General features: G+C 44.1%; 1 protein-coding gene across 1 annotated transcript in view; it reads left to right on the top strand.

Annotated features, from left to right (window-relative positions):
- The first annotated feature begins 739 nt into the window (after window positions 1-739).
- The window catches only part of LOC110988924 (uncharacterized), a 45718-nt gene continuing 19994 nt past the window's right edge, over window positions 740-26463 (top strand). The window contains exons 1-2 of the mRNA XM_022252905.2: window positions 740-939; window positions 7408-24436. Of these exons, the coding sequence (XP_022108597.2) occupies window positions 7531-24436 (16906 nt within the window). The 5' untranslated portion in view covers window positions 740-939; window positions 7408-7530. The remainder of the gene's footprint in view (window positions 940-7407; window positions 24437-26463) is intronic.

The raw sequence follows: 26463 nt of genomic DNA, 5'->3' as shown, positions 1-26463 counted from the left end.
GCCAGGTTTATATGAGGCGACTTTCGAGCTAAATCCTCTGTGACTATGATGCTCATTGATCTCAATTGGAATTCTATTGAGTCCAGACGGCAGACACCACGATTAACTACCCCTTTAATAAGATCATAATTGGGAACATTGATATTAATGCTAATTTGCATCTCAAACAGAAAAATTATCAGATTCATGAGAACCCGCGATTATTAAGCAGTTAGAAGTCTGCCGTCATACATCTATCCCCTTTATTAAATTTTTTTGCCATTTTGCTTTGGAATGCCACAGCAAACCATCAGCGTGTCTCTCGACACAGCTTTTTAAAGCTCCATTCAAGACAAACAGAAAGTCCAAAACCCCCATTAAACTCCAATCTACTCTCATCAACACCCAGTTGAGTTCAGACCGTTTGGGAGCTTGAACTACAAGGTACAAGCCAAAGTTGACGTGGAGCCTGTGTATCCTTATATCCTTATCAAACTTTTGTTCTCTTTTAGCAGACAATCATCACTAATCACTTTCACTCCAGTCCCATATAAACCCATCTTGACAAAAGCATAGAGGTACGTGTATACTGATGACGGGCATTCATGACTGGCAAATCCAAAACCAAAGTTGGTACTTTGCTACCATGGATATGATACACATACACAGTCCAATCACAATACACTAATTTGGGTATGAACGAGAGAGGACGTCTTTCGTAAGGCCATTATTTGCCAGTGTTTACTCGACTGTGGCCGCGGCGAGTCAGCTTAGCAGTGAGCGGCGCAGGCAGGCAGGCAGCGCGTGACACCTTCACGGACATTTTGGCTTTTGGTCAACGGCTGTTCCTCCACGCCGAGGCTGAACTCCACCTGCCTTGTCCGTTCATCTCCTGCATCGGATGACACAGGGATATTAATTGTGAGAAAAATGTGCCGCTAATGCAACACCTAGTGATTTGTGAGTCCATTTCTTTTCATATTTGAGTTTTCTGACAGATTGTTTTAAGTTCCATTTTAAGAGCAGAGTTTGTTGGGGTCCTGTACGTCAGAAAGTTCAAAGGATGATGAATTTAATGCAGCGTCTCCAAGCCTGAAACGTTTGGAATTTTGCAAAACCAAACTTAAGCCATTGTAAATTATATTTTACAATGCATACACCTAATAGCCATTGCAATAATTTAAAAAAGCCATTCTTGGAAGGAAATTCCGATTTGAAACTGATGATTCAAAGATAAATCTGAGCGTCGACGCGAACAGAGTTTAGGCCTATGCAGGAAGCTTGAAGGTAACACAATTGAATTAAATTTGGCAAGGGAACAATTTCTCCGCTTATCTGTAAGCTAAACGTCGGGATAGCTAAGAAACTAAGAAAGCTAAGAACAGATGTTTTGTACCAAAGAGAAAATTCATTTACAATAAAAGACATTTAATTTGTAACCATAGATGTTGATTCCAAATTCACTAATTCCAAATGAACTATTAGAGAAAACAATTATGTAATGTGAATATTTTGTTAAATGCCAGAATAAGGCCATATTCAGATTTTCCTTTTTATGAATCCTGATAAATCGTCTTTAAAAACTGTTCTGAGTGCATCCCAGACGACCGCCTTTTAATTATATGTTCATGGAGCTTCGTCTGTCCACGTAGGAAATTGTATTGCATAACTTACAATTGAGTTTCACATTATTCCAAGACAGCCGCTTTGGGGGGGGGGTGATTAAATACTCTGATCAAATGAAACCAGATGTGTCATCTGTTAATTGGAAACTTAGTTGATAACAACGAGAGAAGGAAAGAGGAATGAGCATTATTGCAGAACTTGACTTCAGTGATTAAAATAGTCAAGAAATAGTTTAGGAGGAGACTTTGGTTTAGGTATTGGCTCTCACAAAAGGCGTTGAAACCGAACGGGCGTTTGTGAAGCTATAGCTTCTTGTAGTGAGCTAGCGTCGAGTAGTTTTTGATTCTGCTGTTCTATTTTGTTTCTTTAATTAGACCTACGATTTTTTGACCAGCCTTTGCTAATATACGATGGTTATAAATATAACATATAACATAATAAATAAATATAACAATATAAAAGGACAAATCTCTTGATTTTAATTCAATCAATGAACTGAAATTAAGTATTTTTGATTGTCCAACCTGATAAAGATGACTTCGTGTTTTCCTCGTCTGTCAAAAACCACGAGACATTCCTTCTCGAATTCTTGGGGTGAATATTTCAGTCTTTTGATTCATAGGCGTCTTTACGTTTGACCGTTCTCTTGAAGAGAAGCACTTTGCCCCAGGATTTCAGCAATGTCTTTAAGGTTACATAAGCTGATTCGTACCGGTAAGCGGTGTACAAATGATTCACCGATTGCCTGAAGAAGAAATATATAATTGTTTCGTTACTGAATGATTCTTTTGATTTGTCTAGTCTTAAAATACTTTCGCGATTGTACACTATCCAATGAAGTCTACATGTTTATTTCGTAACTTTTAAACCCGAAACGGAAACAATTTCCCACCATTTTAAAACAAATAGAAATATATATTAAGTCTCTCTAGACGTAGACCTACTACAGAAATGAATTTTTAAAGATGAATAGTAGGCATGAGTAAAGTGATGAAGGGGTGTTGTAGTTTGTAATTAATTGAGACAATTATAATTGAGATTATTTCTTGTCTCTCAAGTATTTTGGCTCCTCTTTTTGTAGTGTATGTATTTATCAGGAAGAAACCAGGTAAAATGTTCTCAAAAATGTACTGCCTTTCAAAACGATCTATGGTATTGATAAAGATGCAAGCAGTTTCGCTTTTGATTAGGACTGTCCGTGAAGTTAAAATATGACAGACAATGTGTAAGTAAGTTCTTGAAGTGAAAGAACATTCAGTGTTATTCATAGAGTTTAATTAATTTTTTTTCCAGAGATTTTTTTCTCTTAAGCAATATCTTGAATTCCAAAAAAAATCTTTGAGATATATTTAGACATGCGCGATCAGGAAAAGCTCTTGCCATGTGCATTAAATAAGTTAAAAACGTTACATCTGGTAACTGGAATAATAAATTTGTTCGAATAATCGATCTGCTATGTCAAGTACAGAACACAAATTACATTTCTGTTTTCTTTCTTTACTAGTCCGTAACCATAAGTTAGTATTTCACAACAAATTACGAATCTTTTATCTCTGGATAGCAAACATAGCCTGTTGTTAAATAATTTACTTGCCAGGTTAAAATCTTTTAAACATAGCACACTGAATCCTTCCGACATGTTCTTGTGAATCCATGAGGAGATAGCTTCAGATTTGCCTTTCTGGTGACGGTAAAAAAAAAGATATGGCGCAAGACTGTAAAATGATGAATCCTGTGATGCCTACACGTATCCATAAAATCAAAGCTGCCCAGTTTGGGCCGTTATATATGAGTTGACACTATGATAACACTGTCAATCCCAAGTATTGGTTTTTATTGTACCTTCCCGTGCCCAGGTACCAATAGATGAACAATGTAAGCACAAGTATAAGCACAAGGCAGCTTGGAAAAGTATCGATTTCTGGAAGGTGGTAGCTTTTCTTGTCTATCGATCATTTTAGGCTCAGATTTCGCGCACTGAAAACGTGCGCAAGGTCAGGTCCGACGACGTTAGACAGGATCGATCTATTTAGAGCAATCCGGGGCAGTCATGCTTGGCTGGGGCTGTATCGCGTCAATATCTAGACGTTATAGAGGAAACCTCATACAACCGATAACCCAGGTCTCTAATCATACATCGTTTTCGTCGATATTGCCCTACTAAACCTCACTTTCGATCTGTACACTGCGTTACGCAAGGTAAAAGGCACATCGTGCAGAAAGTAAAATTTACACATAGTGAAAGCTTTTGTGCCAACTTTCGCAATAAATTCTTTCACTTGGAAAAACTGCACAAAATTGAAAAGGAAGTCTCTGTGTGGTGATGAAAGTACTTGGAATAAATACTTTATGAAAACTAAACTGAACTTTTGTTTTACTGTTGCCCTTCTTATAGGCAAACTATAGATTTCAAGAAAAGCACACACATTTTTGTAATATGTTTCTTTTCTTCTCACTGTAATACGGTAGTGTTTTGAGTTTTGCCAAAACTAGTTAACGAAATGTAATTTTCCAGTCGATGAAATAAAACAAAGAATGTTGAGAAGGATATAATTTGATTATCGGTAACATCGGAACAAGAAGTGTAACTTTTATTATCGTGAATAACCAAAATACTCCAAATACTGAAAATCTTCACAATCACCTTTTGGTTATTCTCTTGCCAACATGATCCAAACATATTGGTACGTTGAAAAAAAAACACGCACTTGCATTCGCAGAAAGTACTCGCAGTAAGTTTAGTCAATACGATGTCAAGAGGCTTAAGTCCGGACATAAATTCAAAACTCAAAATCGTACCGCGTAAGGAAAAATACAAAAGAGGTGAATTTTTTCTTTCTAAATATTATTGTAGTTGGTACAACTAAACACGTTATAATGATGATTAAGTTTCCGTTATTTTTTTAAGTGAACCCAGAGAAGCATAGGAGACTCAGTTAGATCACGGGAAATGGTTAGGTGTTCTTGGCAGCTAGTTTTTTACTGTGCTGGATCCTGAGATCGTCGTGCAGAAATACTTCCGTCTAATGCACTGGGAATGAAATATTTGGCCCTTTAGCAAGTACATAATTATGGCGGATAAACTATTTTCGTTTTCGTTTTATATGGTTGTTGTGCCCTTCCCCAGCTGATATTTACCACTGAATGCTCGCAAGCATACTCGGGTGGGACGCGAACCCATGACCAACAGCCCACTAGAGAAGATGCCTTACCACTCGACCACCGGGCTTACTGTGGTCGGTTGGCCGGTTCGAGTCAGATTAATGTCCTGTACTGCGGGTAAATGGGTCCACCCTTTCTAAGCAGCGTACTTTAGGGATGAAAACACTTCCACAACAGCAGAGCTGGAGCCTTATTTTTCTTTTTTATTCTGGTGCCAGGTAGTGGCCGCAGTCGTTGCACAAAGATGAACGATTCCTCAGTGTCTCTTTCACACCAACTCCATAGTAACGTTGTTGGTTACAGTAAACACTCCGTATCGACTAATCTATACTGTGCAGTGACTTTGCGCACAACTACCCCACACAGGTTCATGAAGAATTCAACCTTTTAAAAAGCACGAATTCTAACGCACTCGACCATATATTTATCAGACTCATACCAGAAAGCACAGTGAAATTTATGCCTCAGGAACCCTGAACTTCCATTATGCACTGACTTCAAAGCGTGACGGCCACACACGGACTGGTCTAGGGAGTGCCATTTAAACAAAACTGGTCTCCCGTTTGTCCTGCAACAAAGGAGTTTTCCTTTTCCCCATTTTGGAGAGAACGGTGGCTTAGTTTTCCACGAGATAAGATCGATAAAAGTGTACAGAGTTTTATTTCAATCCACGGTTCCCACCAACTGCCATTTTTCAGGAAAACATACCAAAAGCATCCGTAAAGCGAGGATGAAATAGGCTTAAAGGTGATTATATTGTTACATTAAACCTGAATCTTATTTGTTTTATTTTTGTATACGTAAAAGAGATCTTTTCTAAAGATGGACATGACCAATTGTGTTTGATTAATAATACGTCATAACTGTCAGTACATTTACTGTGCATTTTTACTCTCTACACTGAGATGTCCTTTCTAGACTGAATGACTACAAAATCTTTTACAAAGAAACTGTTCAAAAACGTTGTGTTTAGTTGTAACAGGACACACACGAACGTGTCCGTAGGCAGTTAAGTCTGTTGTCACCTTAGCTAGAATTATCTTAACGGGAATATTGGCACTTTACTTCTAAATCTTTGGGTCACACACATGTTCCTAGAAGCCCATCATGTTGAAGCACTCCCCATTACACCGTAGCAGAAGACTTGACGCAGACCGTCTTCGTGGCCGACGACCAGACCGTTGCTATGGGTACCACGCATTATGCACGGGGCCTGCTGGTCGTTGCTAAAGACGCCGTAGGTCAAGGCAGGTGTTGCTTAATTAATGAAAATTGTTTTCACAATGATCAAGACATTTGTTGCCCATCGGCAAATGGTTTTACTCCATGTACATGTCTCTCAACATTCCCTTTTTGAAAGATTTACGTCTAAACTCCAGAGAGCATGCGTGACTCGGTTAGTCTTGGCGTCTCAATGGATTTTCTCCACGTTTCAATAATCTCCTTATTATGATTATACAAGCGAGCCTCTTAAGTCGTTTGCTTTATCTTGCGTTTTGACAGCTCTTAACATAGTGCTGGGTGGTTCTTTAATTTGTACATGTACTTTTCTTTAATTGCCAGCAAATTGCAGTTTCTCATATTCAATGGTCAAAATGGGTATAGTCATATAATCTATTTTTTTTTAGAATCTAGTCAAACACCTTGGTCAGGTCATCCTGCTTCGGTTACAATTAATTGCTTACTGGTGCTACAAACTTAGAATTTTCTCTCATTATTTTGTCCACATCTCTGCACACAACAGCACTTTCGGTCCCACATACACATGCAAGCGTAAATGTACACCTTTCTGTCACGAATGTCTTTCATACAGTGCGTGTACTTCGGGGATAGAGGACACTGGTTGGTGATTCGGTGTAAGTTTCCTCATTAGATCTCAGTCAGCCGCTGGGGCGATTGGATAATGCCATCAAGAGTCGCAAAATCCCAGCCAAAGCTGGCTATCATAACAAGGCAATTTTGTGTATAAACTCACTATCTGTGCACAAAAGTTGAAGCCTAGGGTGTTGAACAGCAAAATTGGTTATATGATTTCGGGAAGTACTGTTCAGGGCCTTCGTCTTTGTTGTATCACACTGTTTTTGGTTATTTCAATCAAAGTATGATAAAACCGCGGCGATAAGAAGACTGTCTAATACTGCTTTCATTTGTTTCTTTGTGCTTCCACTTTCATGAAAGATGTGAAAATGTGTATATTCTTTATTTTTCCACCGATTATAAAGAGTTGTTCGAGCAAAACACAATATCTGCACGTGATATTGTATTCTTTTTATTTTTAACTCAACATCCTAGTCAAGAATTTAAAAATCTCACAATTGTGACGTAGGGCCATTTACGACATGTATATAAAGGGGGACAGACAACCACCCCATTTAACGGTTTGATAATGATGTTATTCAAAGAAAATAGCCTCTGCGCCAACCAGTGGTCATGTTTACTCAGCAACTCGCCGAAGAGGGTTAGGGCAAACGTACAAACCATGCATTTTATCTTGTGAGTATGTTGCCGTATCGACATCGCCCTCTGCCTTGACGGGGGCATTGTATAATGTAACAATTAAAAGGAGAGAGGGATTGAATGTCCTACGTGGCCAGATACGAGTCTAATATTTCGGTTTGTTTCTCCTATTTCTTTTCACAGATTTTTACCGCTAAAAGCGTCGGCATTTTCAAGCATTACGTCAAGGGGTTATCGAAAACGGCCCCTTGAACCCAGCTCGGGGCAGAGGTGGAAGCTAGTACTGCGGTAAGAAAATTCAGTCAAATGGCCTCCATGTTTGCTTATGTTTCGTACATTGCACTGGTTGTGTTAGCTTCCGGTGTTTGGTCACAGGAAGAAACCGGCTCTCCTGCAGAGGAGGGTGTCACTTCGTCACCAGGCGACGCCAGTCCAGACTCATACTGGGAGGTCCAATGGAATGACACTGCCAGTCTCATTGGAAGCGACAGTGGGATCTTCTCTGTAGCCGGTCAAATCATTCCGGGCGTTGAAGTATCATCGCTCATCGACGTTGCAGCTCGGTCTTGGAATTCTGGCACGGTAAAGCAGGCAGTCGGCGAAATCTGCGTGGCAGTTGGGCCTCTCGCATCTCAACTCTTGGGCAGCACAGTCCAGGATGTATGTGAACCGGTTCTGGAGTCTCTACGCACTGGAGAACCAGTGCAAGGTGTATCTGATGTCTGCCAGGAAATCTGGACAGGGCTAGAAGAGAATGAATCCGATGACGACACGAGCCACGATCTGCCAATGTTACCGCATGACGATCAGTTAAACCAACCAGACGATGAAGCCAACCCTTTTGCTGACGACAATTCCTCAGAGGACTCCAGAGGTTTCTGGAACGTACCAGGAATCGGTTACTTCTACCCAATTCAATTTCTAAAAGAAGTTCTCGGCTTCTCAGAAAACAATGCTGCCACCTGCATAAGACTTGGTAGCATAATTTATAACCGATCTCTCTCTGGCCGTGACCTGGTGCGAAACGTCACTTTCACAGGTCTCAAGCGGCTGATCCCACTTTCTCTTCTGTCCTGTGACGAGGCTGATGACGGGGAGGTTCATTTGGGTAAGCTACTTCTCCGGTTGTTTACCACCTTGTCTGGACGTGGCGACACCCAACAGTTCTGCCACGAAGCTGGGGAATTCATGTCCTCAGACAGGCTAGAAAACCAACTTGTCAATGAAACTACCTCCGCATTACTGAGAGCTCTCACTGATGACAGGAACATGTGTGTTGACGTCATAGGTCGGCTGGAGGAGTCTGGCTTATGGATGGGTTACCACTCAGCAATGGGCTATCCGTCGGTAGAGGAAATGTGTAACAACATTCAGCAAGTTTTACGAAGCCAAGATCAAGACCTCCAGGTTTCAGCGGATGCATCGAGTATGGCATTAGCTGGAGTCAGGATTCTTGAAATAGTACGGGCCGTAGGCAGCTTTTTAAACAGTGGTACGGTTCGTAATGGTTTTGTTGGGCTTTGCCAGTCGTTTAATGGGATGTCGAGCACCGCTGATCGGATGATGTGTGCAGCATTAGAAATGGACACTCCAATCGAGCTCATCCAGCAATGCCTTGCTCTGTGCGGACAAAACCCAGAGGACGAATCATTTTATCCCGATTCAGAAGATTCTAGGGAACCAACGGAGGGTTCTGGTGACCGCCGTGATCCGCAAGAAGGTTCGGAAGATTTTCGTGATACCGTGGAGCCTAGCGGTCCTCGAGATCCTGCAGAAGATTCTGGCGATCCTCGTGATCCAGAAGGCCCTTCGGGTGATTCCTATGAACCACAGAATGGTAGTGGTCTTCGTGATCCGACTGAAGGCTCTGGTGACTTTCACCATCCAGCAGGGGGCGCCAGCGATCCGTCCGACCAAGGGGATGGCCCTAGAAATCCTCACAGTCCAATGGATAATTCTGGTGACAATAACGATCGAGGCTCGGGTGATCGAGTGGAAACAGAAGGTCCCGATGATGATGTCTTTTCAGTTCCAGATGGTGATCCTTGGTGGTTCTCTGACAAACTCTTTGCCCATTTGAATGGGTTTTCCGAATTAGAACTTCTAGAGTCCTGGTTTTCTGAGTGGTTCGACAGCACAATCGGCTTTGATGACACAGGTCGGGATTCCTTGCCCGTTCCGAATGTGAAGCAGCTACTGGAGGCAATTTTTGATCTCCACGATTCAGATTCCCAAGCTATCTGCGAAAGGTTTGGTTGGAAAATACATGAAAATACTATGACTGTTCGGGACGTCACAATCAAGATCGTTGATAAAATTCTGGAATTTTTAGCGCAATCAGCCCCAGAGTTATGTGAAGGAGATTGGAATGGTGGATGGGTCACTGATCGACCATGGTGGTTTCCGTCTGAGGGAGCAAGTGACGATCCCAACCATTCGCCAACACCCACTGAACGCGAAGGCCCCTATCCAAGTTGGACCCCTACGCCAAGAGAGGGGAGCAGAGCGAGTGACTTCCCAGACCTATCCCCTAGTCCCGGGGATGGAGTAACTGACAAACCAATGTGGTCCCGAAGTCCCTATGACGGAAATGGCGACTCTCTAACATGGCCTCCTGGTCCAACTGATGGCGTAACTGACCGCCCAATGTGGCCCCCTGGTGATCCAAACTGGTGGTTTTCCGAAGATTCGGGATCAACATGGGAGAGGGGACATTTGGGGCCATTGTCAGGTAGACTTGTTGCAAAAATGTTTGCATTCTTGGGCGGTTTCCCTTCAAAGGAGGAGATGTGTCGAGAAATAAAAACGGAGTATTATGTTGACTCCATAAGACATCGCATTACTTCTATGAGAGACAGGCTTCTGTCAATAACGTGGGATGAAAATTTCTGCGGTGCCTTTTTTGAAGTTGTCAACACAGAGATGGATCTTTTCGACCGCATGGATAGAACCTTTCCTGATGCAGCTAGTATGTGTGGCAAAATAAAATATGCCTTCAGTCGTCACAACTCTGAATCATTGTCAGATTTATTTACTGGTGATTTCGACGAGCCACAACTTGACCTGGTCGGATTTATTTTAATAGCAGGAAAATTGTTCAATGCTACGATCAGAGAAGCCGCCCTTTTCCCATGCACTGTATTTGGTGGTACTCGTTTCGACAGCCTAGAGCTTGAATGGGAGTGTAGTCTCCTATCTGACCCAGACCCAGCTCCACTGATTGAAGAGTGCAAAAATTTCTTCGATGACGGCCGATGGTTACACAACATTTACAACATCGACAGTTGGTGGCCAATTTTTTTCCCGGCATATGGAAATGACATTAATGGTCGATTGGGTCCTAAAATCACTGACTTGTTTGATGGCATGCTAATGTTCAGGGATGATGTTACCACTTTGTTCTACAACTTGTTTGCTTCTCATCCACGAGCCTCACCAGAGCAAGTTTGCGAGAACGCCGACAGATTCGTTGCAAATGACAACTTCACTATGCGTGCCGTGTTTGATAAAGCCCTTGCTGCTACTCTGCGTTTCTTTGTTCACGCTTCGCCCCAGCTATGTTATGGAAATAAACCAACACCATCCGTTGTACCAACACAAACACAACCTTACCCATCGAGTGAGATGCCACCTTCAGCAAGGACCATCACAGCCGGTTTCAACATGAACACTGACGATGAAGCATCATCTAGTTTCTTTAAAGCGCTATTCACCTTCTTAGGACATTATGAGAACAGCGAAGAATACTGTAGCAGGTCTATAGAGGCTACCACTGACGAAGCAAACCCCGCACTGGTTGATGGTATGGTAGACATCATGAAAGAAACTGTCCACAACTTGATGCAAGATGTTGACATCTGTGAAACATTCTTGGACATTATGGAAGAGTCTCTTGATCTTCAGGACTCCTTTGCCAATTTATCTGGTTTTGGCCGCAACCGTGACTTTTGCGAAACCACCGTGGAATCATTTGATCCTGCAAGGAAGGTTAACATTGATATCTCAGCAGTGGAAAATCTTCTTCAATTTGATGATTTCAATGAGATAGGGGACAATTGGGGCGTTGTAAAACAAGAGATTCTAAAACTGGCAGGACGCTTGTTAAATGCTGGAACATTCAAAGACGTTGTCAAGGAGGCGTGCAGTATCTTCAACCAGACTGGCAAAGTAGGTGCATTCCTGGGAGAAGATTTCATGCCACTTTGTGATTGGGCAAGGGAGCCTCAGGGAGGCAGTGACTTCCTGGGGATTTGCCTGTCGGTTGTAAAATATCCTTGGGATGGCCATCCTGATACAGACAATGAGCATTCTGATGACAGTTCCGAGAACGATGAATTTCTTGAATGGTTGCGGTTCATCCTACGTAACGAAGACCTTACGTATGGTGAATTTGTGGCTTGGGTTGAAGAAACCTTTGGATTTGACATATCAACGGATGAGCAAGTATGCAACAATGCCAAAGACATTATTTCTAATGAAGACATGTCCATTCCTGTCATTGTCGACAGCGGGATGGAAGTAGCTCTGAGATTATTGGCACACGCATCTCCTTGGCTGTGTGACAGTGGACCAGCAGCTCCAACAGCATCTCCTCCATTCACCTCTACTCCGATGCCCTTTTGGACAGAATCCCTCCATGCAGATATGCCTGAGGAATTCGATCCCTTAAAACTACTGGGAGACGTGTTCAGCTTTTTTGGTAACTATACCAACAGCGAAGAACTCTGCCGGGATTCAATCGCGGCTGTGGCTGAAGGTGCAGACCCAGCTCTTTTGGACGGTATGGTCAACACATTCAAAGAAGCTATGTACTCTATCATGAGAGATGCAAGCTATTGCACATCGTTTGTAGACTTCTTGCAAGAGTCTCTCCAGCTTCCATTTTCCGTTGGCGACATCACTGGCTTTGACAACAATCAAGGACTTTGTGAAGCAATTAGCCGAGCGTTTGACCCAACGGTTGAAGAGGAGATAGATTTGTCCGTATTCCGTATGCTCATCTATCCCGACTCTGCGGGCACAGAGACACGACCTGGCACCACCCAGCAGCCTGATGGAGAGTCTCCCATAATTCCCCAAGAGTGGCAGAACTTCATCAGAGAAATGCTGAAGGTTGTAGGGCGACTATACAATTCCGGTACAATCACTGAGGCAATTGGCACCTCGTGTGGCCTTCTCGACGACGCCGAGATTGACATTGGCAGTTTGGTTCCAGAACTTGGTCAAGTCTGTGATTGGTCTCGAAGGGGATCCGATCTTCAAGAATTCTACGATTTCTGCATCGAGTTTGTTGATCTACCCTGGGACCCAACTCCAGATGATTACTTCCCCGATGATCCAGATGACGAATTCCTGAATATCCTGAGATACCTCTTACAAAATGAGGACCTCACGTACGGTGAATTCGTGGCTTGGGTTGAAGAAACCTTTGGATTCGACATATCAACGGATGAGCAGGTGTGCAATAATGCCAAAGACATTATTTCTAATGAAGACATGTCTATTCCTGTCATTGTCGACAGCGTGATGGATGTAGCTCTACGATTATTGGCACACGCATCTCCTTGGTTGTGTATCAGCGGACCAGACGATCCAACGCAGGCTCCGCCCTTCAATTCAACTCAGATCCACCAAATGGTTGAATCTGTCATGCAGAATGTCAGCATGGACATGACTGAGGAATTTGATCCTTTGAAACTACTGGGAGACGTGTTCAGCTTTTTCGGAAATTATAACAACAGTGATGAACTCTGCAGGGATTCAATCGCGGCTGTGGCTGAAGGTGCAGACCCAGCTCTTTTGGATGGTATGGTCAACACATTCAAAGAAGCTATGTACTCTATCATGAGAGATGCAAGCTATTGCACATCGTTTGTAGACTTCTTGCAAGAGTCTCTCCAGCTTCCATTTTCCGTTGGCGACATCACTGGCTTTGACAACAATCAAGGACTTTGTGAAGCAATTAGCCGAGCGTTCGACCCAACGGTTGAAGAGGAGATAGATTTGTCCGTATTCCGTATGCTCATCTATCCCGACTCTGCGGGCACAGAGACACGACCTGGCACCACCCAGCAGCCTGATGGAGAGTCTCCCATAATTCCCCAAGAGTGGCAGAACTTCATCAGAGAAATGCTGAAGGTTGTAGGGCGACTATACAATTCCGGTACAATCACTGAGGCAATTGGCTACACGTGTGGCCTTCTCGACGACGCCGAGATTGACATTGGCAGTTTGGTTCCAGAACTTGGTCAAGTCTGTGATTGGTCTCGAAGGGGATCCGATCTTCAAGAATTCTACGATTTCTGCATCGAGTTTGTTGATCTACCCTGGGACCCAACTCCAGATGATTACTTCCCCGATGATCCAGATGACGAATTCCTGAATATCCTGAGATACCTCTTACAAAATGAGGACCTCACGTACGGTGAATTCGTGGCTTGGGTTGAAGAAACCTTTGGATTCGACATATCAACGGATGAGCAGGTGTGCAATAATGCCAAAGACATTATTTCTAATGAAGACATGTCTATTCCTGTCATTGTCGACAGCGTGATGGATGTAGCTCTACGATTATTGGCACACGCATCTCCTTGGTTGTGTATCAGCGGACCAGACGATCCAACGCAGGCTCCGCCCTTCAATTCAACTCAGATCCACCAAATGGTTGAATCTGTCATGCAGAATGTCAGCATGGACATGACTGAGGAATTTGATCCTTTGAAACTACTGGGAGACGTGTTCAGCTTTTTCGGAAATTATAACAACAGTGATGAACTCTGCCGGGATTCAATCGCGGCTGTGGCTGAAGGTGCAGACCCAGCTCTTTTGGACGGTATGGTCAACACATTCAAAGAAGCTATGTACTCTATCATGAGAGATGCAAGCTATTGCACATCGTTTGTAGACTTCCTGCAAGAGTCTCTCCAGCTTCCATTTTCCGTTGGCGACATCACTGGCTTTGACAACAATCAAGGACTTTGTGAAGCAATTAGCCGAGCGTTCGACCCAACGGTTGAAGAGGAGATAGATTTGTCCGTATTCCGTATGCTCATCTATCCCGACTCTGCGGGCACAGATACTCGACCTGGCGCCACCCAGCAACCTGATGGAGAGTCTCCTATAATTCCCCAAGAGTGGCAGAACTTCATCAGAGAAATGCTGAAGGTTGTAGGGCGACTATACAATTCCGGTACAATCACTGAGGCAATTGGCACCTCGTGTGGCCTTCTCGACGACGCCGAGATTGACATTGGCAGTTTGGTTCCAGAACTTGGTCAAGTCTGTGATTGGTCTCGAAGGGGATCCGATCTTCAAGAATTCTACGATTTCTGCATCGAGTTTGTTGATCTACCCTGGGACCCAACTCCAGATGATTACTTCCCCGATGATCCAGATGACGAATTCCTGAATATCCTGAGATACCTCTTACAAAATGAGGACCTCACGTACGGTGAATTCGTGGCTTGGGTTGAAGAAACCTTTGGATTCGACATATCAACGGATGAGCAGGTGTGCAATAATGCCAAAGACATTATTTCTAATGAAGACATGTCTATTCCTGTCATTGTCGACAGCGTGATGGATGTAGCTCTACGATTATTGGCACACGCATCTCCTTGGTTGTGTATCAGCGGACCAGACGATCCAACGCAGGCTCCGCCCTTCAATTCAACTCAGATCCACCAAATGGTTGAATCTGTCATGCAGAATGTCAGCATGGACATGACTGAGGAATTTGATCCTTTGAAACTACTGGGAGACGTGTTCAGCTTTTTCGGAAATTATAACAACAGTGATGAACTCTGCCGGGATTCAATCGCGGCTGTGGCTGAAGGTGCAGACCCAGCTCTTTTGGACGGTATGGTCAACACATTCAAAGAAGCTATGTACTCTATCATGAGAGATGCAAGCTATTGCACATCGTTTGTAGACTTCCTGCAAGAGTCTCTCCAGCTTCCATTTTCCGTTGGCGACATCACTGGCTTTGACAACAATCAAGGACTTTGTGAAGCAATTAGCCGAGCGTTCGACCCAACGGTTGAAGAGGAGATAGATTTGTCCGTATTCCGTATGCTCATCTATCCCGACTCTGCGGGCACAGATACTCGACCTGGCGCCACCCAGCAACCTGATGGAGAGTCTCCTATAATTCCCCAAGAGTGGCAGAACTTCATCAGAGAAATGCTGAAGGTTGTAGGGCGACTATACAATTCCGGTACAATCACTGAGGCAATTGGCACCTCGTGTGGCCTTCTCGACGACGCCGAGATTGACATTGGCAGTTTGGTTCCAGAACTTGGTCAAGTCTGTGATTGGTCTCGAAGGGGATCCGATCTTCAAGAATTCTACGATTTCTGCATCGAGTTTGTTGATCTACCCTGGGACCCAACTCCAGATGATTACTTCCCCGATGATCCAGATGACGAATTCCTGAATATCCTGAGATACCTCTTACAAAATGAGGACCTCACGTACGGTGAATTCGTGGCTTGGGTTGAAGAAACCTTTGGATTCGACATATCAACGGATGAGCAGGTGTGCAATAATGCCAAAGACATTATTTCTAATGAAGACATGTCTATTCCTGTCATTGTCGACAGCGTGATGGATGTAGCTCTACGATTATTGGCACACGCATCTCCTTGGTTGTGTATCAGCGGACCAGACGATCCAACGCAGGCTCCGCCCTTCAATTCAACTCAGATCCACCAAATGGTTGAATCTGTCATGCAGAATGTCAGCATGGACATGACTGAGGAATTTGATCCTTTGAAACTACTGGGAGACGTGTTCAGCTTTTTCGGAAATTATAACAACAGTGATGAACTCTGCCGGGATTCAATCGCGGCTGTGGCTGAAGGTGCAGACCCAGCTCTTTTGGACGGTATGGTCAACACATTCAAAGAAGCTATGTACTCTATCATGAGAGATGCAAGCTATTGCACATCGTTTGTAGACTTCTTGCAAGAGTCTCTCCAGCTTCCATTTTCCGTTGGCGACATCACTGGCTTTGACAACAATCAAGGACTTTGTGAAGCAATTAGCCGAGCGTTCGACCCAACGGTTGAAGAGGAGATAGATTTGTCCGTATTCCGTATGCTCATCTATCCCGACTCTGCGGGCACAGAGACACGACCTGGCGCCACCCAGCAACCTGATGGAGAGTCTCCCATAATTCCCCAAGAGTGGCAGAACTTCATCAGAGAAATGCTGAAGGTTGTAGGGCGACTATACAATTCCGGTACAATCACTGAGGCAATTGGCACCTCGTGTGGCCTTCTCGACGACGCCGAGATTGACATTGGCAGTTTGGTTCCAGAACTTGGTCAAGTCTGTGATTGGTCTCGAAGGGGATCCGATCTTCAAGAATTCTACGATTTCTGCATCGAGTTTGTTGATCTACCCTGGGACCCAACTCCAGATGATTACTTCCCCGATGATCCAGATGACGAATTCCTGAATATCCTGAGATACCTCTTACAAAATGAGGACCTCACGTACGGTGAATTCGTGGCTTGGGTTGAAGAAACCTTTGGATTCGACATATCAACGGATGAGCAGGTGTGCAATAATGCCAAAGACATTATTTCTAATGAAGACATGTCTATTCCTGTCATTGTCGACAGCGTGATGGATGTAGCTCTACGATTATTGGCACACGCATCTCCTTGGTTGTGTATCAGCGGACCAGACGATCCAACGCAGGCTCCGCCCTTCAATTCAACTCAGATCCACCAAATGGTTGAATCTGTCATGCAGAATGTCAGCATGGACATGACTGAGGAATTTGATCCTTTGAAACTACTGGGAGACGTGTTCAGCTTTTTCGGAAATTATAACAACAGTGATGAACTCTGCCGGGATTCAATCGCGGCTGTGGCTGAAGGTGCAGACCCAGCTCTTTTGGACGGTATGGTCAACACATTCAAAGAAGCTATGTACTCTATCATGAGAGATGCAAGCTATTGCACATCGTTTGTAGACTTCTTGCAAGAGTCTCTCCAGCTTCCATTTTCCGTTGGCGACATCACTGGCTTTGACAACAATCAAGGACTTTGTGAAGCAATTAGCCGAGCGTTTGACCCAACGGTTGAAGAGGAGATAGATTTGTCCGTATTCCGTATGCTCATCTATCCCGACTCTGCGGGCACAGAGACACGACCTGGCACCACCCAGCAGCCTGATGGAGAGTCTCCCATAATTCCCCAAGAGTGGCAGAACTTCATCAGAGAAATGCTGAAGGTTGTAGGGCGACTATACAATTCCGGTACAATCACTGAGGCAATTGGCTACACGTGTGGCCTTCTCGACGACGCCGAGATTGACATTGGCAGTTTGGTTCCAGAACTTGGTCAAGTCTGTGATTGGTCTCGAAGGGGATCCGATCTTCAAGAATTCTACGATTTCTGCATCGAGTTTGTTGATCTACCCTGGGACCCAACTCCAGATGATTACTTCCCCGATGATCCAGATGACGAATTCCTGAATATCCTGAGATACCTCTTACAAAATGAGGACCTCACGTACGGTGAATTCGTGGCTTGGGTTGAAGAAACCTTTGGATTCGACATATCAACGGATGAGCAGGTGTGCAATAATGCCAAAGACATTATTTCTAATGAAGACATGTCTATTCCTGTCATTGTCGACAGCGTGATGGATGTAGCTCTACGATTATTGGCACACGCATCTCCTTGGTTGTGTATCAGCGGACCAGACGATCCAACGCAGGCTCCGCCCTTCAATTCAACTCAGATCCACCAAATGGTTGAATCTGTCATGCAGAATGTCAGCATGGACATGACTGAGGAATTTGATCCTTTGAAACTACTGGGAGACGTGTTCAGCTTTTTCGGAAATTATAACAACAGTGATGAACTCTGCCGGGATTCAATCGCGGCTGTGGCTGAAGGTGCAGACCCAGCTCTTTTGGACGGTATGGTCAACACATTCAAAGAAGCTATGTACTCTATCATGAGAGATGCAAGCTATTGCACATCGTTTGTAGACTTCCTGCAAGAGTCTCTCCAGCTTCCATTTTCCGTTGGCGACATCACTGGCTTTGACAACAATCAAGGACTTTGTGAAGCAATTAGCCGAGCGTTCGACCCAACGGTTGAAGAGGAGATAGATTTGTCCGTATTCCGTATGCTCATCTATCCCGACTCTGCGGGCACAGATACTCGACCTGGCGCCACCCAGCAACCTGATGGAGAGTCTCCTATAATTCCCCAAGAGTGGCAGAACTTCATCAGAGAAATGCTGAAGGTTGTAGGGCGACTATACAATTCCGGTACAATCACTGAGGCAATTGGCACCTCGTGTGGCCTTCTCGACGACGCCGAGATTGACATTGGCAGTTTAGTTCCAGAACTTGGTCAAGTCTGTGATTGGTCTCGAAGGGGATCCGATCTTCAAGAATTCTACGATTTCTGCATCGAGTTTGTTGATCTACCCTGGGACCCAACTCCAGATGATTACTTCCCCGATGATCCAGATGACGAATTCCTGAATATCCTGAGATACCTCTTACAAAATGAGGACCTCACGTACGGTGAATTCGTGGCTTGGGTTGAAGAAACCTTTGGATTCGACATATCAACGGATGAGCAGGTGTGCAATAATGCCAAAGACATTATTTCTAATGAAGACATGTCTATTCCTGTCATTGTCGACAGCGTGATGGATGTAGCTCTACGATTATTGGCACACGCATCTCCTTGGTTGTGTATCAGCGGACCAGACGATCCAACGCAGGCTCCGCCCTTCAATTCAACTCAGATCCACCAAATGGTTGAATCTGTCATGCAGAATGTCAGCATGGACATGACTGAGGAATTTGATCCTTTGAAACTACTGGGAGACGTGTTCAGCTTTTTCGGAAATTATAACAACAGTGATGAACTCTGCCGGGATTCAATCGCGGCTGTGGCTGAAGGTGCAGACCCAGCTCTTTTGGACGGTATGGTCAACACATTCAAAGAAGCTATGTACTCTATCATGAGAGATGCAAGCTATTGCACATCGTTTGTAGACTTCCTGCAAGAGTCTCTCCAGCTTCCATTTTCCGTTGGCGACATCACTGGCTTTGACAACAATCAAGGACTTTGTGAAGCAATTAGCCGAGCGTTCGACCCAACGGTTGAAGAGGAGATAGATTTGTCCGTATTCCGTATGCTCATCTATCCCGACTCTGCGGGCACAGATACTCGACCTGGCGCCACCCAGCAACCTGATGGAGAGTCTCCTATAATTCCCCAAGAGTGGCAGAACTTCATCAGAGAAATGCTGAAGGTTGTAGGGCGACTATACAATTCCGGTACAATCACTGAGGCAATTGGCACCTCGTGTGGCCTTCTCGACGACGCCGAGATTGACATTGGCAGTTTGGTTCCAGAACTTGGTCAAGTCTGTGATTGGTCTCGAAGGGGATCCGATCTTCAAGAATTCTACGATTTCTGCATCGAGTTTGTTGATCTACCCTGGGACCCAACTCCAGATGATTACTTCCCCGATGATCCAGATGACGAATTCCTGAATATCCTGAGATACCTCTTACAAAATGAGGACCTCACGTACGGTGAATTCGTGGCTTGGGTTGAAGAAACCTTTGGATTCGACATATCAACGGATGAGCAGGTGTGCAATAATGCCAAAGACATTATTTCTAATGAAGACATGTCTATTCCTGTCATTGTCGACAGCGTGATGGATGTAGCTCTACGATTATTGGCACACGCATCTCCTTGGTTGTGTATCAGCGGACCAGACGATCCAACGCAGGCTCCGCCCTTCAATTCAACTCAGATCCACCAAATGGTTGAATCTGTCATGCAGAATGTCAGCATGGACATGACTGAGGAATTTGATCCTTTGAAACTACTGGGAGACGTGTTCAGCTTTTTCGGAAATTATAACAACAGTGATGAACTCTGCCGGGATTCAATCGCGGCTGTGGCTGAAGGTGCAGACCCAGCTCTTTTGGACGGTATGGTCAACACATTCAAAGAAGCTATGTACTCTATCATGAGAGATGCAAGCTATTGCACATCGTTTGTAGACTTCTTGCAAGAGTCTCTCCAGCTTCCATTTTCCGTTGGCGACATCACTGGCTTTGACAACAATCAAGGACTTTGTGAAGCAATTAGCCGAGCGTTTGACCCAACGGTTGAAGAGGAGATAGATTTGTCCGTATTCCGTATGCTCATCTATCCCGACTCTGCGGGCACAGAGACACGACCTGGCACCACCCAGCAGCCTGATGGAGAGTCTCCCATAATTCCCCAAGAGTGGCAGAACTTCATCAGAGAAATGCTGAAGGTTGTAGGGCGACTATACAATTCCGGTACAATCACTGAGGCAATTGGCTACACGTGTGGCCTTCTCGACGACGCCGAGATTGACATTGGCAGTTTGGTTCCAGAACTTGGTCAAGTCTGTGATTGGTCTCGAAGGGGATCCGATCTTCAAGAATTCTACGATTTCTGTATCGAGTTTGTTGATCTACCCTGGGACCCAACTCCAGATGATTACTTCCCCGATGATCCAGAAGACGAATTCCTGAATATCCTGAGATACCTCTTACAAAATGAGGACCTCACGTACGGTGAATTCGTGGCTTGGGTTGAAGAAACCTTTGGATTCGACATATCAACGGATGAGCAGGTGTGCAATAATGCCAAAGACATTATTTCTAATGAAGACATGTCTATTCCTGTCATTGTCGACAGCGTGATGGATGTAGCTCTACGATTATTGGCACACGCATCTCCTTGGTTGTGTATCAGCGGACCAGACGATCCAACGCAGGCTCCGCCCTTCAATTCAACTCAGATCCACCAAATGGTTGAATCTGTCATGCAGAATGTCAGCATGGACATGACTGAGGAATTTGATCCTTTGAAACTACTGGGAGACGTGTTCAGCTTTTTCGGAAATTATAACAACAGTGATGAACTCTGCCGGGATTCAATCGCGGCTGTGGCTGAAGGTGCAGACCCAGCTCTTTTGGACGGTATGGTCAACACATTCAAAGAAGCTATGTACTCTATCATGAGAGATGCAAGCTATTGCACATCGTTTGTAGACTTCCTGCAAGAGTCTCTCCAGCTTCCATTTTCCGTTGGCGACATCACTGGCTTTGACAACAATCAAGGACTTTGTGAAGCAATTAGCCGAGCGTTTGACCCAACGGTTGAAGAGGAGATAGATTTGTCCGTATTCCGTATGCTCATCTATCCCGACTCTGCGGGCACAGAGACACGACCTGGCGCCACCCAGCAACCTGATGGAGAGTCTCCCATAATTCCCCAAGAGTGGCAGAACTTCATCAGAGAAATGCTGAAGGTTGTAGGGCGACTATACAATTCCGGTACAATCACTGAGGCAATTGGCACCTCGTGTGGCCTTCTCGACGACGCCGAGATTGACATTGGCAGTTTGGTTCCAGAACTTGGTCAAGTCTGTGATTGGTCTCGAAGGGGATCCGATCTTCAAGAATTCTACGATTTCTGTATCGAGTTTGTTGATCTACCCTGGGACCCAACTCCAGATGATTACTTCCCCGATGATCCAGATGACGAATTCCTGAATATCCTGAGATACCTCTTACAAAATGAGGACCTCACGTACGGTGAATTCGTGGCTTGGGTTGAAGAAACCTTTGGATTCGACATATCAACGGATGAGCAGGTGTGCAATAATGCCAAAGACATTATTTCTAATGAAGACATGTCTATTCCTGTCATTGTCGACAGCGTGATGGATGTAGCTCTACGATTATTGGCACACGCATCTCCTTGGTTGTGTATCAGCGGACCAGACGATCCAACGCAGGCTCCGCCCTTCAATTCAACTCAGATCCACCAAATGGTTGAATCTGTCATGCAGAATGTCAGCATGGACATGACTGAGGAATTTGATCCTTTGAAACTACTAGGAGACGTGTTCAGCTTTTTCGGAAATTATAACAACAGTGATGAACTCTGCCAGGATTCAATCGCGGCTGTGGCTGAAGGTGCAGACCCAGCTCTTTTGGATGGTATGGTCAACACATTCAAAGAAGCTATGTACTCTATCATGAGAGATGCAAGCTATTGCACATCGTTTGTAGACTTCTTGCAAGAGTCTCTCCAGCTTCCATTTTCCGTTGGCGACATCACTGGCTTTGACAACAATCAAGGACTTTGTGAAGCAATTAGCCGAGCGTTCGACCCAACGGTTGAAGAGGAGATAGATTCGTCCGTATTCCGTATGCTCATCTATCCCGACTCTGCGGGCACAGAGACACGACCTGGCGCCACCCAGCAACCTGATAAAGAGTCTCCCATAATTCCTCAAGAGTGGCAGAACTTCATCAGAGAAATGCTGAAGGTTGTAGGGCGACTATACAATTCCGGTACAATCATTGAGGCAATTGGCTACACGTGTGGCCTTCTCGACGAAGCCGAGATTGACATTGGCAGTTTGGTTCCAGGACTTGGTCAAGTCTGTGATTGGTCTCGAATGGGATCCGATCTCGAAGAATTCTACGATTTCTGCGTCGAATTTGTTGATCTGCCATGGGGTGAACCCGATGCTCCTGTGTGTAGTGATGGTTGGTGGGCCACTTTCCTTTTCCAAACTGAGTTCGATTTTCATTTGGACACAGATGAAGAAGCTGGACCTGGGATTGCACCACAACCTTCTTCCCCCGAGGAAGAATCGAGGACTCGTTTGTTTGACAGTGTAGTTGAAATATTGTACAGACAACTTGGTGGTGATCCGTATCTTGTTTGCGAAACTTTTGGATCCCTCCTTCTGGCAGACACAGCAGATGTGTGGGAGTTTGGAAAGTCTATGGCCAGGAATATTTTCAATTCATTTTTCTCAAGTGAAACACTGTCTGACAAATGTTTACGTTATTACCGTAACGAGTCCTCGTCTGGTATTAGCCCATCAGGATTCATGGTCTTTGACGAGTCAGAGAGACTCATTTCTGAGTTGTCAGGACAGTTCAGAAATGGAAGCGATTTCTGTAATTTCATCTTGAGCTTTGAAGACGGCCAAGAAAGGTGGAGTTCAGTTGTTGCCGCAGCAGTGGACGGTGCCTTCAATATCATGAATGACGTCAGCTTGTGTAATTCCTCCCTTCATATTCTTCTTGGCAGCGATGGCCTAGCTACATTCAGGAATGTGACGGGTTACGAACAGGTAAACGCATTCTGTGCCTATCTACGTGACAGTTTTAATGAAAGAATAAATGTCACAGACTTTGAGTTACAACTTCCTGCCAACTTCAACATTACCACCTACAAACCTGCAGATGGAGAATTCCTTCCTGGAGTTACGGTCCAAGATATAGTGTCCTTAGCAGGGGCTCTGTTCACGACGAACAAGTTTAACGAGAGCATGATATTGGCATGCAACAGGCTGAGCCCACTTTTGAATGACCAAGTTTTTGCGGGTTTGGGCCATTTCGCTTCCTTGTGTGATGCCATCAATCAAGGCAACATTCACAGTGCAGTGTCGCAGTGTGAACAGTTACTGGTTCCGCAGGTGTATGGTGCCGATTACCCACTCGCTCTGCGGCATGTTGATTTTGGCCAACTGCTCCTTGAAACCATCCTTCCTGCCTTCAACTATGTGCCCCGTTTTGAACAAGATGTCATCTGTCCTGCCATTGAAACTGTCCTTAATTCTGACACAAGTCCACAGGCACTGGCCACGATTGCGATAAATGGTCTGTTGAGGTCCGGAATCGAATACGGAGCTGGTATTTGCCAGGATATTGAAGGAGTGCTGAACTACCTCGCTCCAGATATCAGCTGGTTGGGAGACCCATCTGATCCTAGCTATGACGCTGTTCTGGCACAGGAACAGCTACAATCAAGACTTGAGTACCAGCGTTTCTTCTACGGACTTTTCGACTTTGCTAGCACTCTGGCCGGCTTCGAGAGCTACGAACTAATGTGTGCTGCCCTCATTGACGCAGTTGCTGACCCAGGAACATTTGATGCTCTGATTGATCTCATCCGGGAAAGGGCATTTTCATACCTCACTGACGAAAATGAGTGCAAGATAGCTGTTGAGGCTACGATGAGCTTCATCAACTTGGCATCTCCAGAGACTGCATCCAGTAACCTGTTGTACCAAGTGACTGGCTACTACAGCCCCCAGGCCTTCTGCATCGCATCTGCAGCTGCATTCCGTGGAGAAACCAGCAGTGAACAGGGTAAGTGACAAACATTCAGTATTTGGGGTTGAAATCAGCTGTTTTTAATGTTTAGATGCATAGGTGTCGTTACAGAGATGATCTCTCTCCCTCTCCTTTTATATATTAAATTAAATTCATTTTCTGTCTGCTAAATCATGCTTTTGTCTGGGAAGGGGGCATTAGAAATAAAAAAGCGAAAGGAAGAAAAAGAAGACAGGTTCAAAAACAAATCCCGGCTTGCATGGTCGATAGACCTCTTCACTAATAAAATCATAATTATGCACGCATGCGCACAAATGCCCTTGGAAGCAAGAAGTGTGAGCGGGCCATTGAAAATTTACAGGGGTGCTACTTTGATGATGATTTTCTCTCAGGTTTTGTGGCTTTGTTCAGGTTTTTCTTCACAAAATCCCATTAAATCGTGTTTGCCATTAGTTCGTAAATAGCTTACCCTTGAACTTGATCGTAGCTTGGAGTACTACCAAGCGAAATGGTAACCACTTGTTGTGTTTGGGGTTGTGCAAGACAAAGTGCAGATTCCATAGAGAAAGACATCTGGTTCTTCAGATTTCCCAAGTGCAGAAAGCAGCGAATCGAATGGGTACAGTACGGTGCATAACATCAGTAGGCCCTACGTGTTACAAATGCACAGGTTGGCTCCAAGAACACTCGCTTACAATTTAGTTTATACTTCTTGTGATGGAAAAAGACCATACTAAGAAACGGCAATTCCGTGCGCACAGGCAAAATTACGATTATAGAGTCATTTTACAGAGCACTAAAAATTCCACTTAAATTAGAAACTAATCTCGAAAACGATCTAATGGGGTTTTCTGAAGAAAAACTGAACAAAGCCAGAAAACCTGAGAGAAAATTATCATCAAAGTTGCATCCCTGTAAATTCTCAATGGCCCGCTCACACTTCTTGCTTCCAAGGGCATTTGTGCGCATGCATGCAGAATTATGAATTAATTAATGTAAAGGTCTACTGGCAAATTTATACCCTTGGCGAAACTCAGTTTCCTATTCAGAATGGTTTAGCGACGCCAGTGACGAACCAGTTTTAGATATCTACAAGACTTGTTAATCGCTTCGCCATCAATCGGTCAAATATCTGGATAGATATGCCCATAATGCCGATCATGCAGCATCCAGTGTTTTAATGTCTTCGTTGGTGCTAGCTTACATACAGCTTTTGAGTATTATGTTGAAAAGAGGAAGAGGGGTTGAGATTTTTCAAATGATCAATCACTGGCCAAGTGCGACCGACCAATCCCGATCCCTGTAATTATAATATCAAATCTTCCATTAAGGGGGTTATATGATTCAACATCTATAGTAAAGATTGCGGTAACATCATGTATTTATCTCTTCTTTGAGTATGTGTGGTTCTTTGAGTATGTGTGGTTCTGAGAAGAACCGGGGAATAACTCGACGTTTCGAACAGTGTACTCTGTCCGTCTTCAGGAGACTGACATACTCAAAGAAGAGATAAATACATGGTGTTACCGCAATCTTTACTATAGATCTAGTTTCTTTCACCATGAAAACCTTTAAGTCTTATATGATTCAACATGTCAATTATGCCGTCTTTTTTAAAATCTGGAGTCGAGGTATTTTCCCAGATACATTCAAGGACCATATAGCTCAGTATACATGTACATGGTACAGTACATGTATTATTTATATTTATTCAGTATATACATGCATAATGTGCAATTGTGAAACCAAATTGCAAATTTTATTTTGCTTCACAAATTTCTGAATGTAATCACATGTGTTTCAAAAAATAACAGATGGCATGAGGAATCCAAATTTCAGTGAGATCGTTTTTACTCCAAAAACGTAAAGAGAGAACGTACATTGATTTTGTACAACGTCTTATGGATTTGCTTTAATGACAAAAAGAAGTGCGGCAACAGAAATATCCTGATTGCTACGAAGGATTTTTAAAATTTAGAACAATTGTTATTTAATCAGAATCTCTTATCACTTGAGTTCAAATCTATTTGTATGTCGATATATACAAGAAGTAACAACATACA

The sequence above is a fragment of the Acanthaster planci genome, linkage group LG05 (genome assembly GCF_054643075.1).
Source record: "Acanthaster planci isolate LZ-2023a linkage group LG05, COTS_SCS, whole genome shotgun sequence".
Taxonomy (NCBI): domain Eukaryota; kingdom Metazoa; phylum Echinodermata; class Asteroidea; order Valvatida; family Acanthasteridae; genus Acanthaster; species Acanthaster planci.
This window is presented reverse-complemented; position numbering and strand designations above follow the sequence as displayed.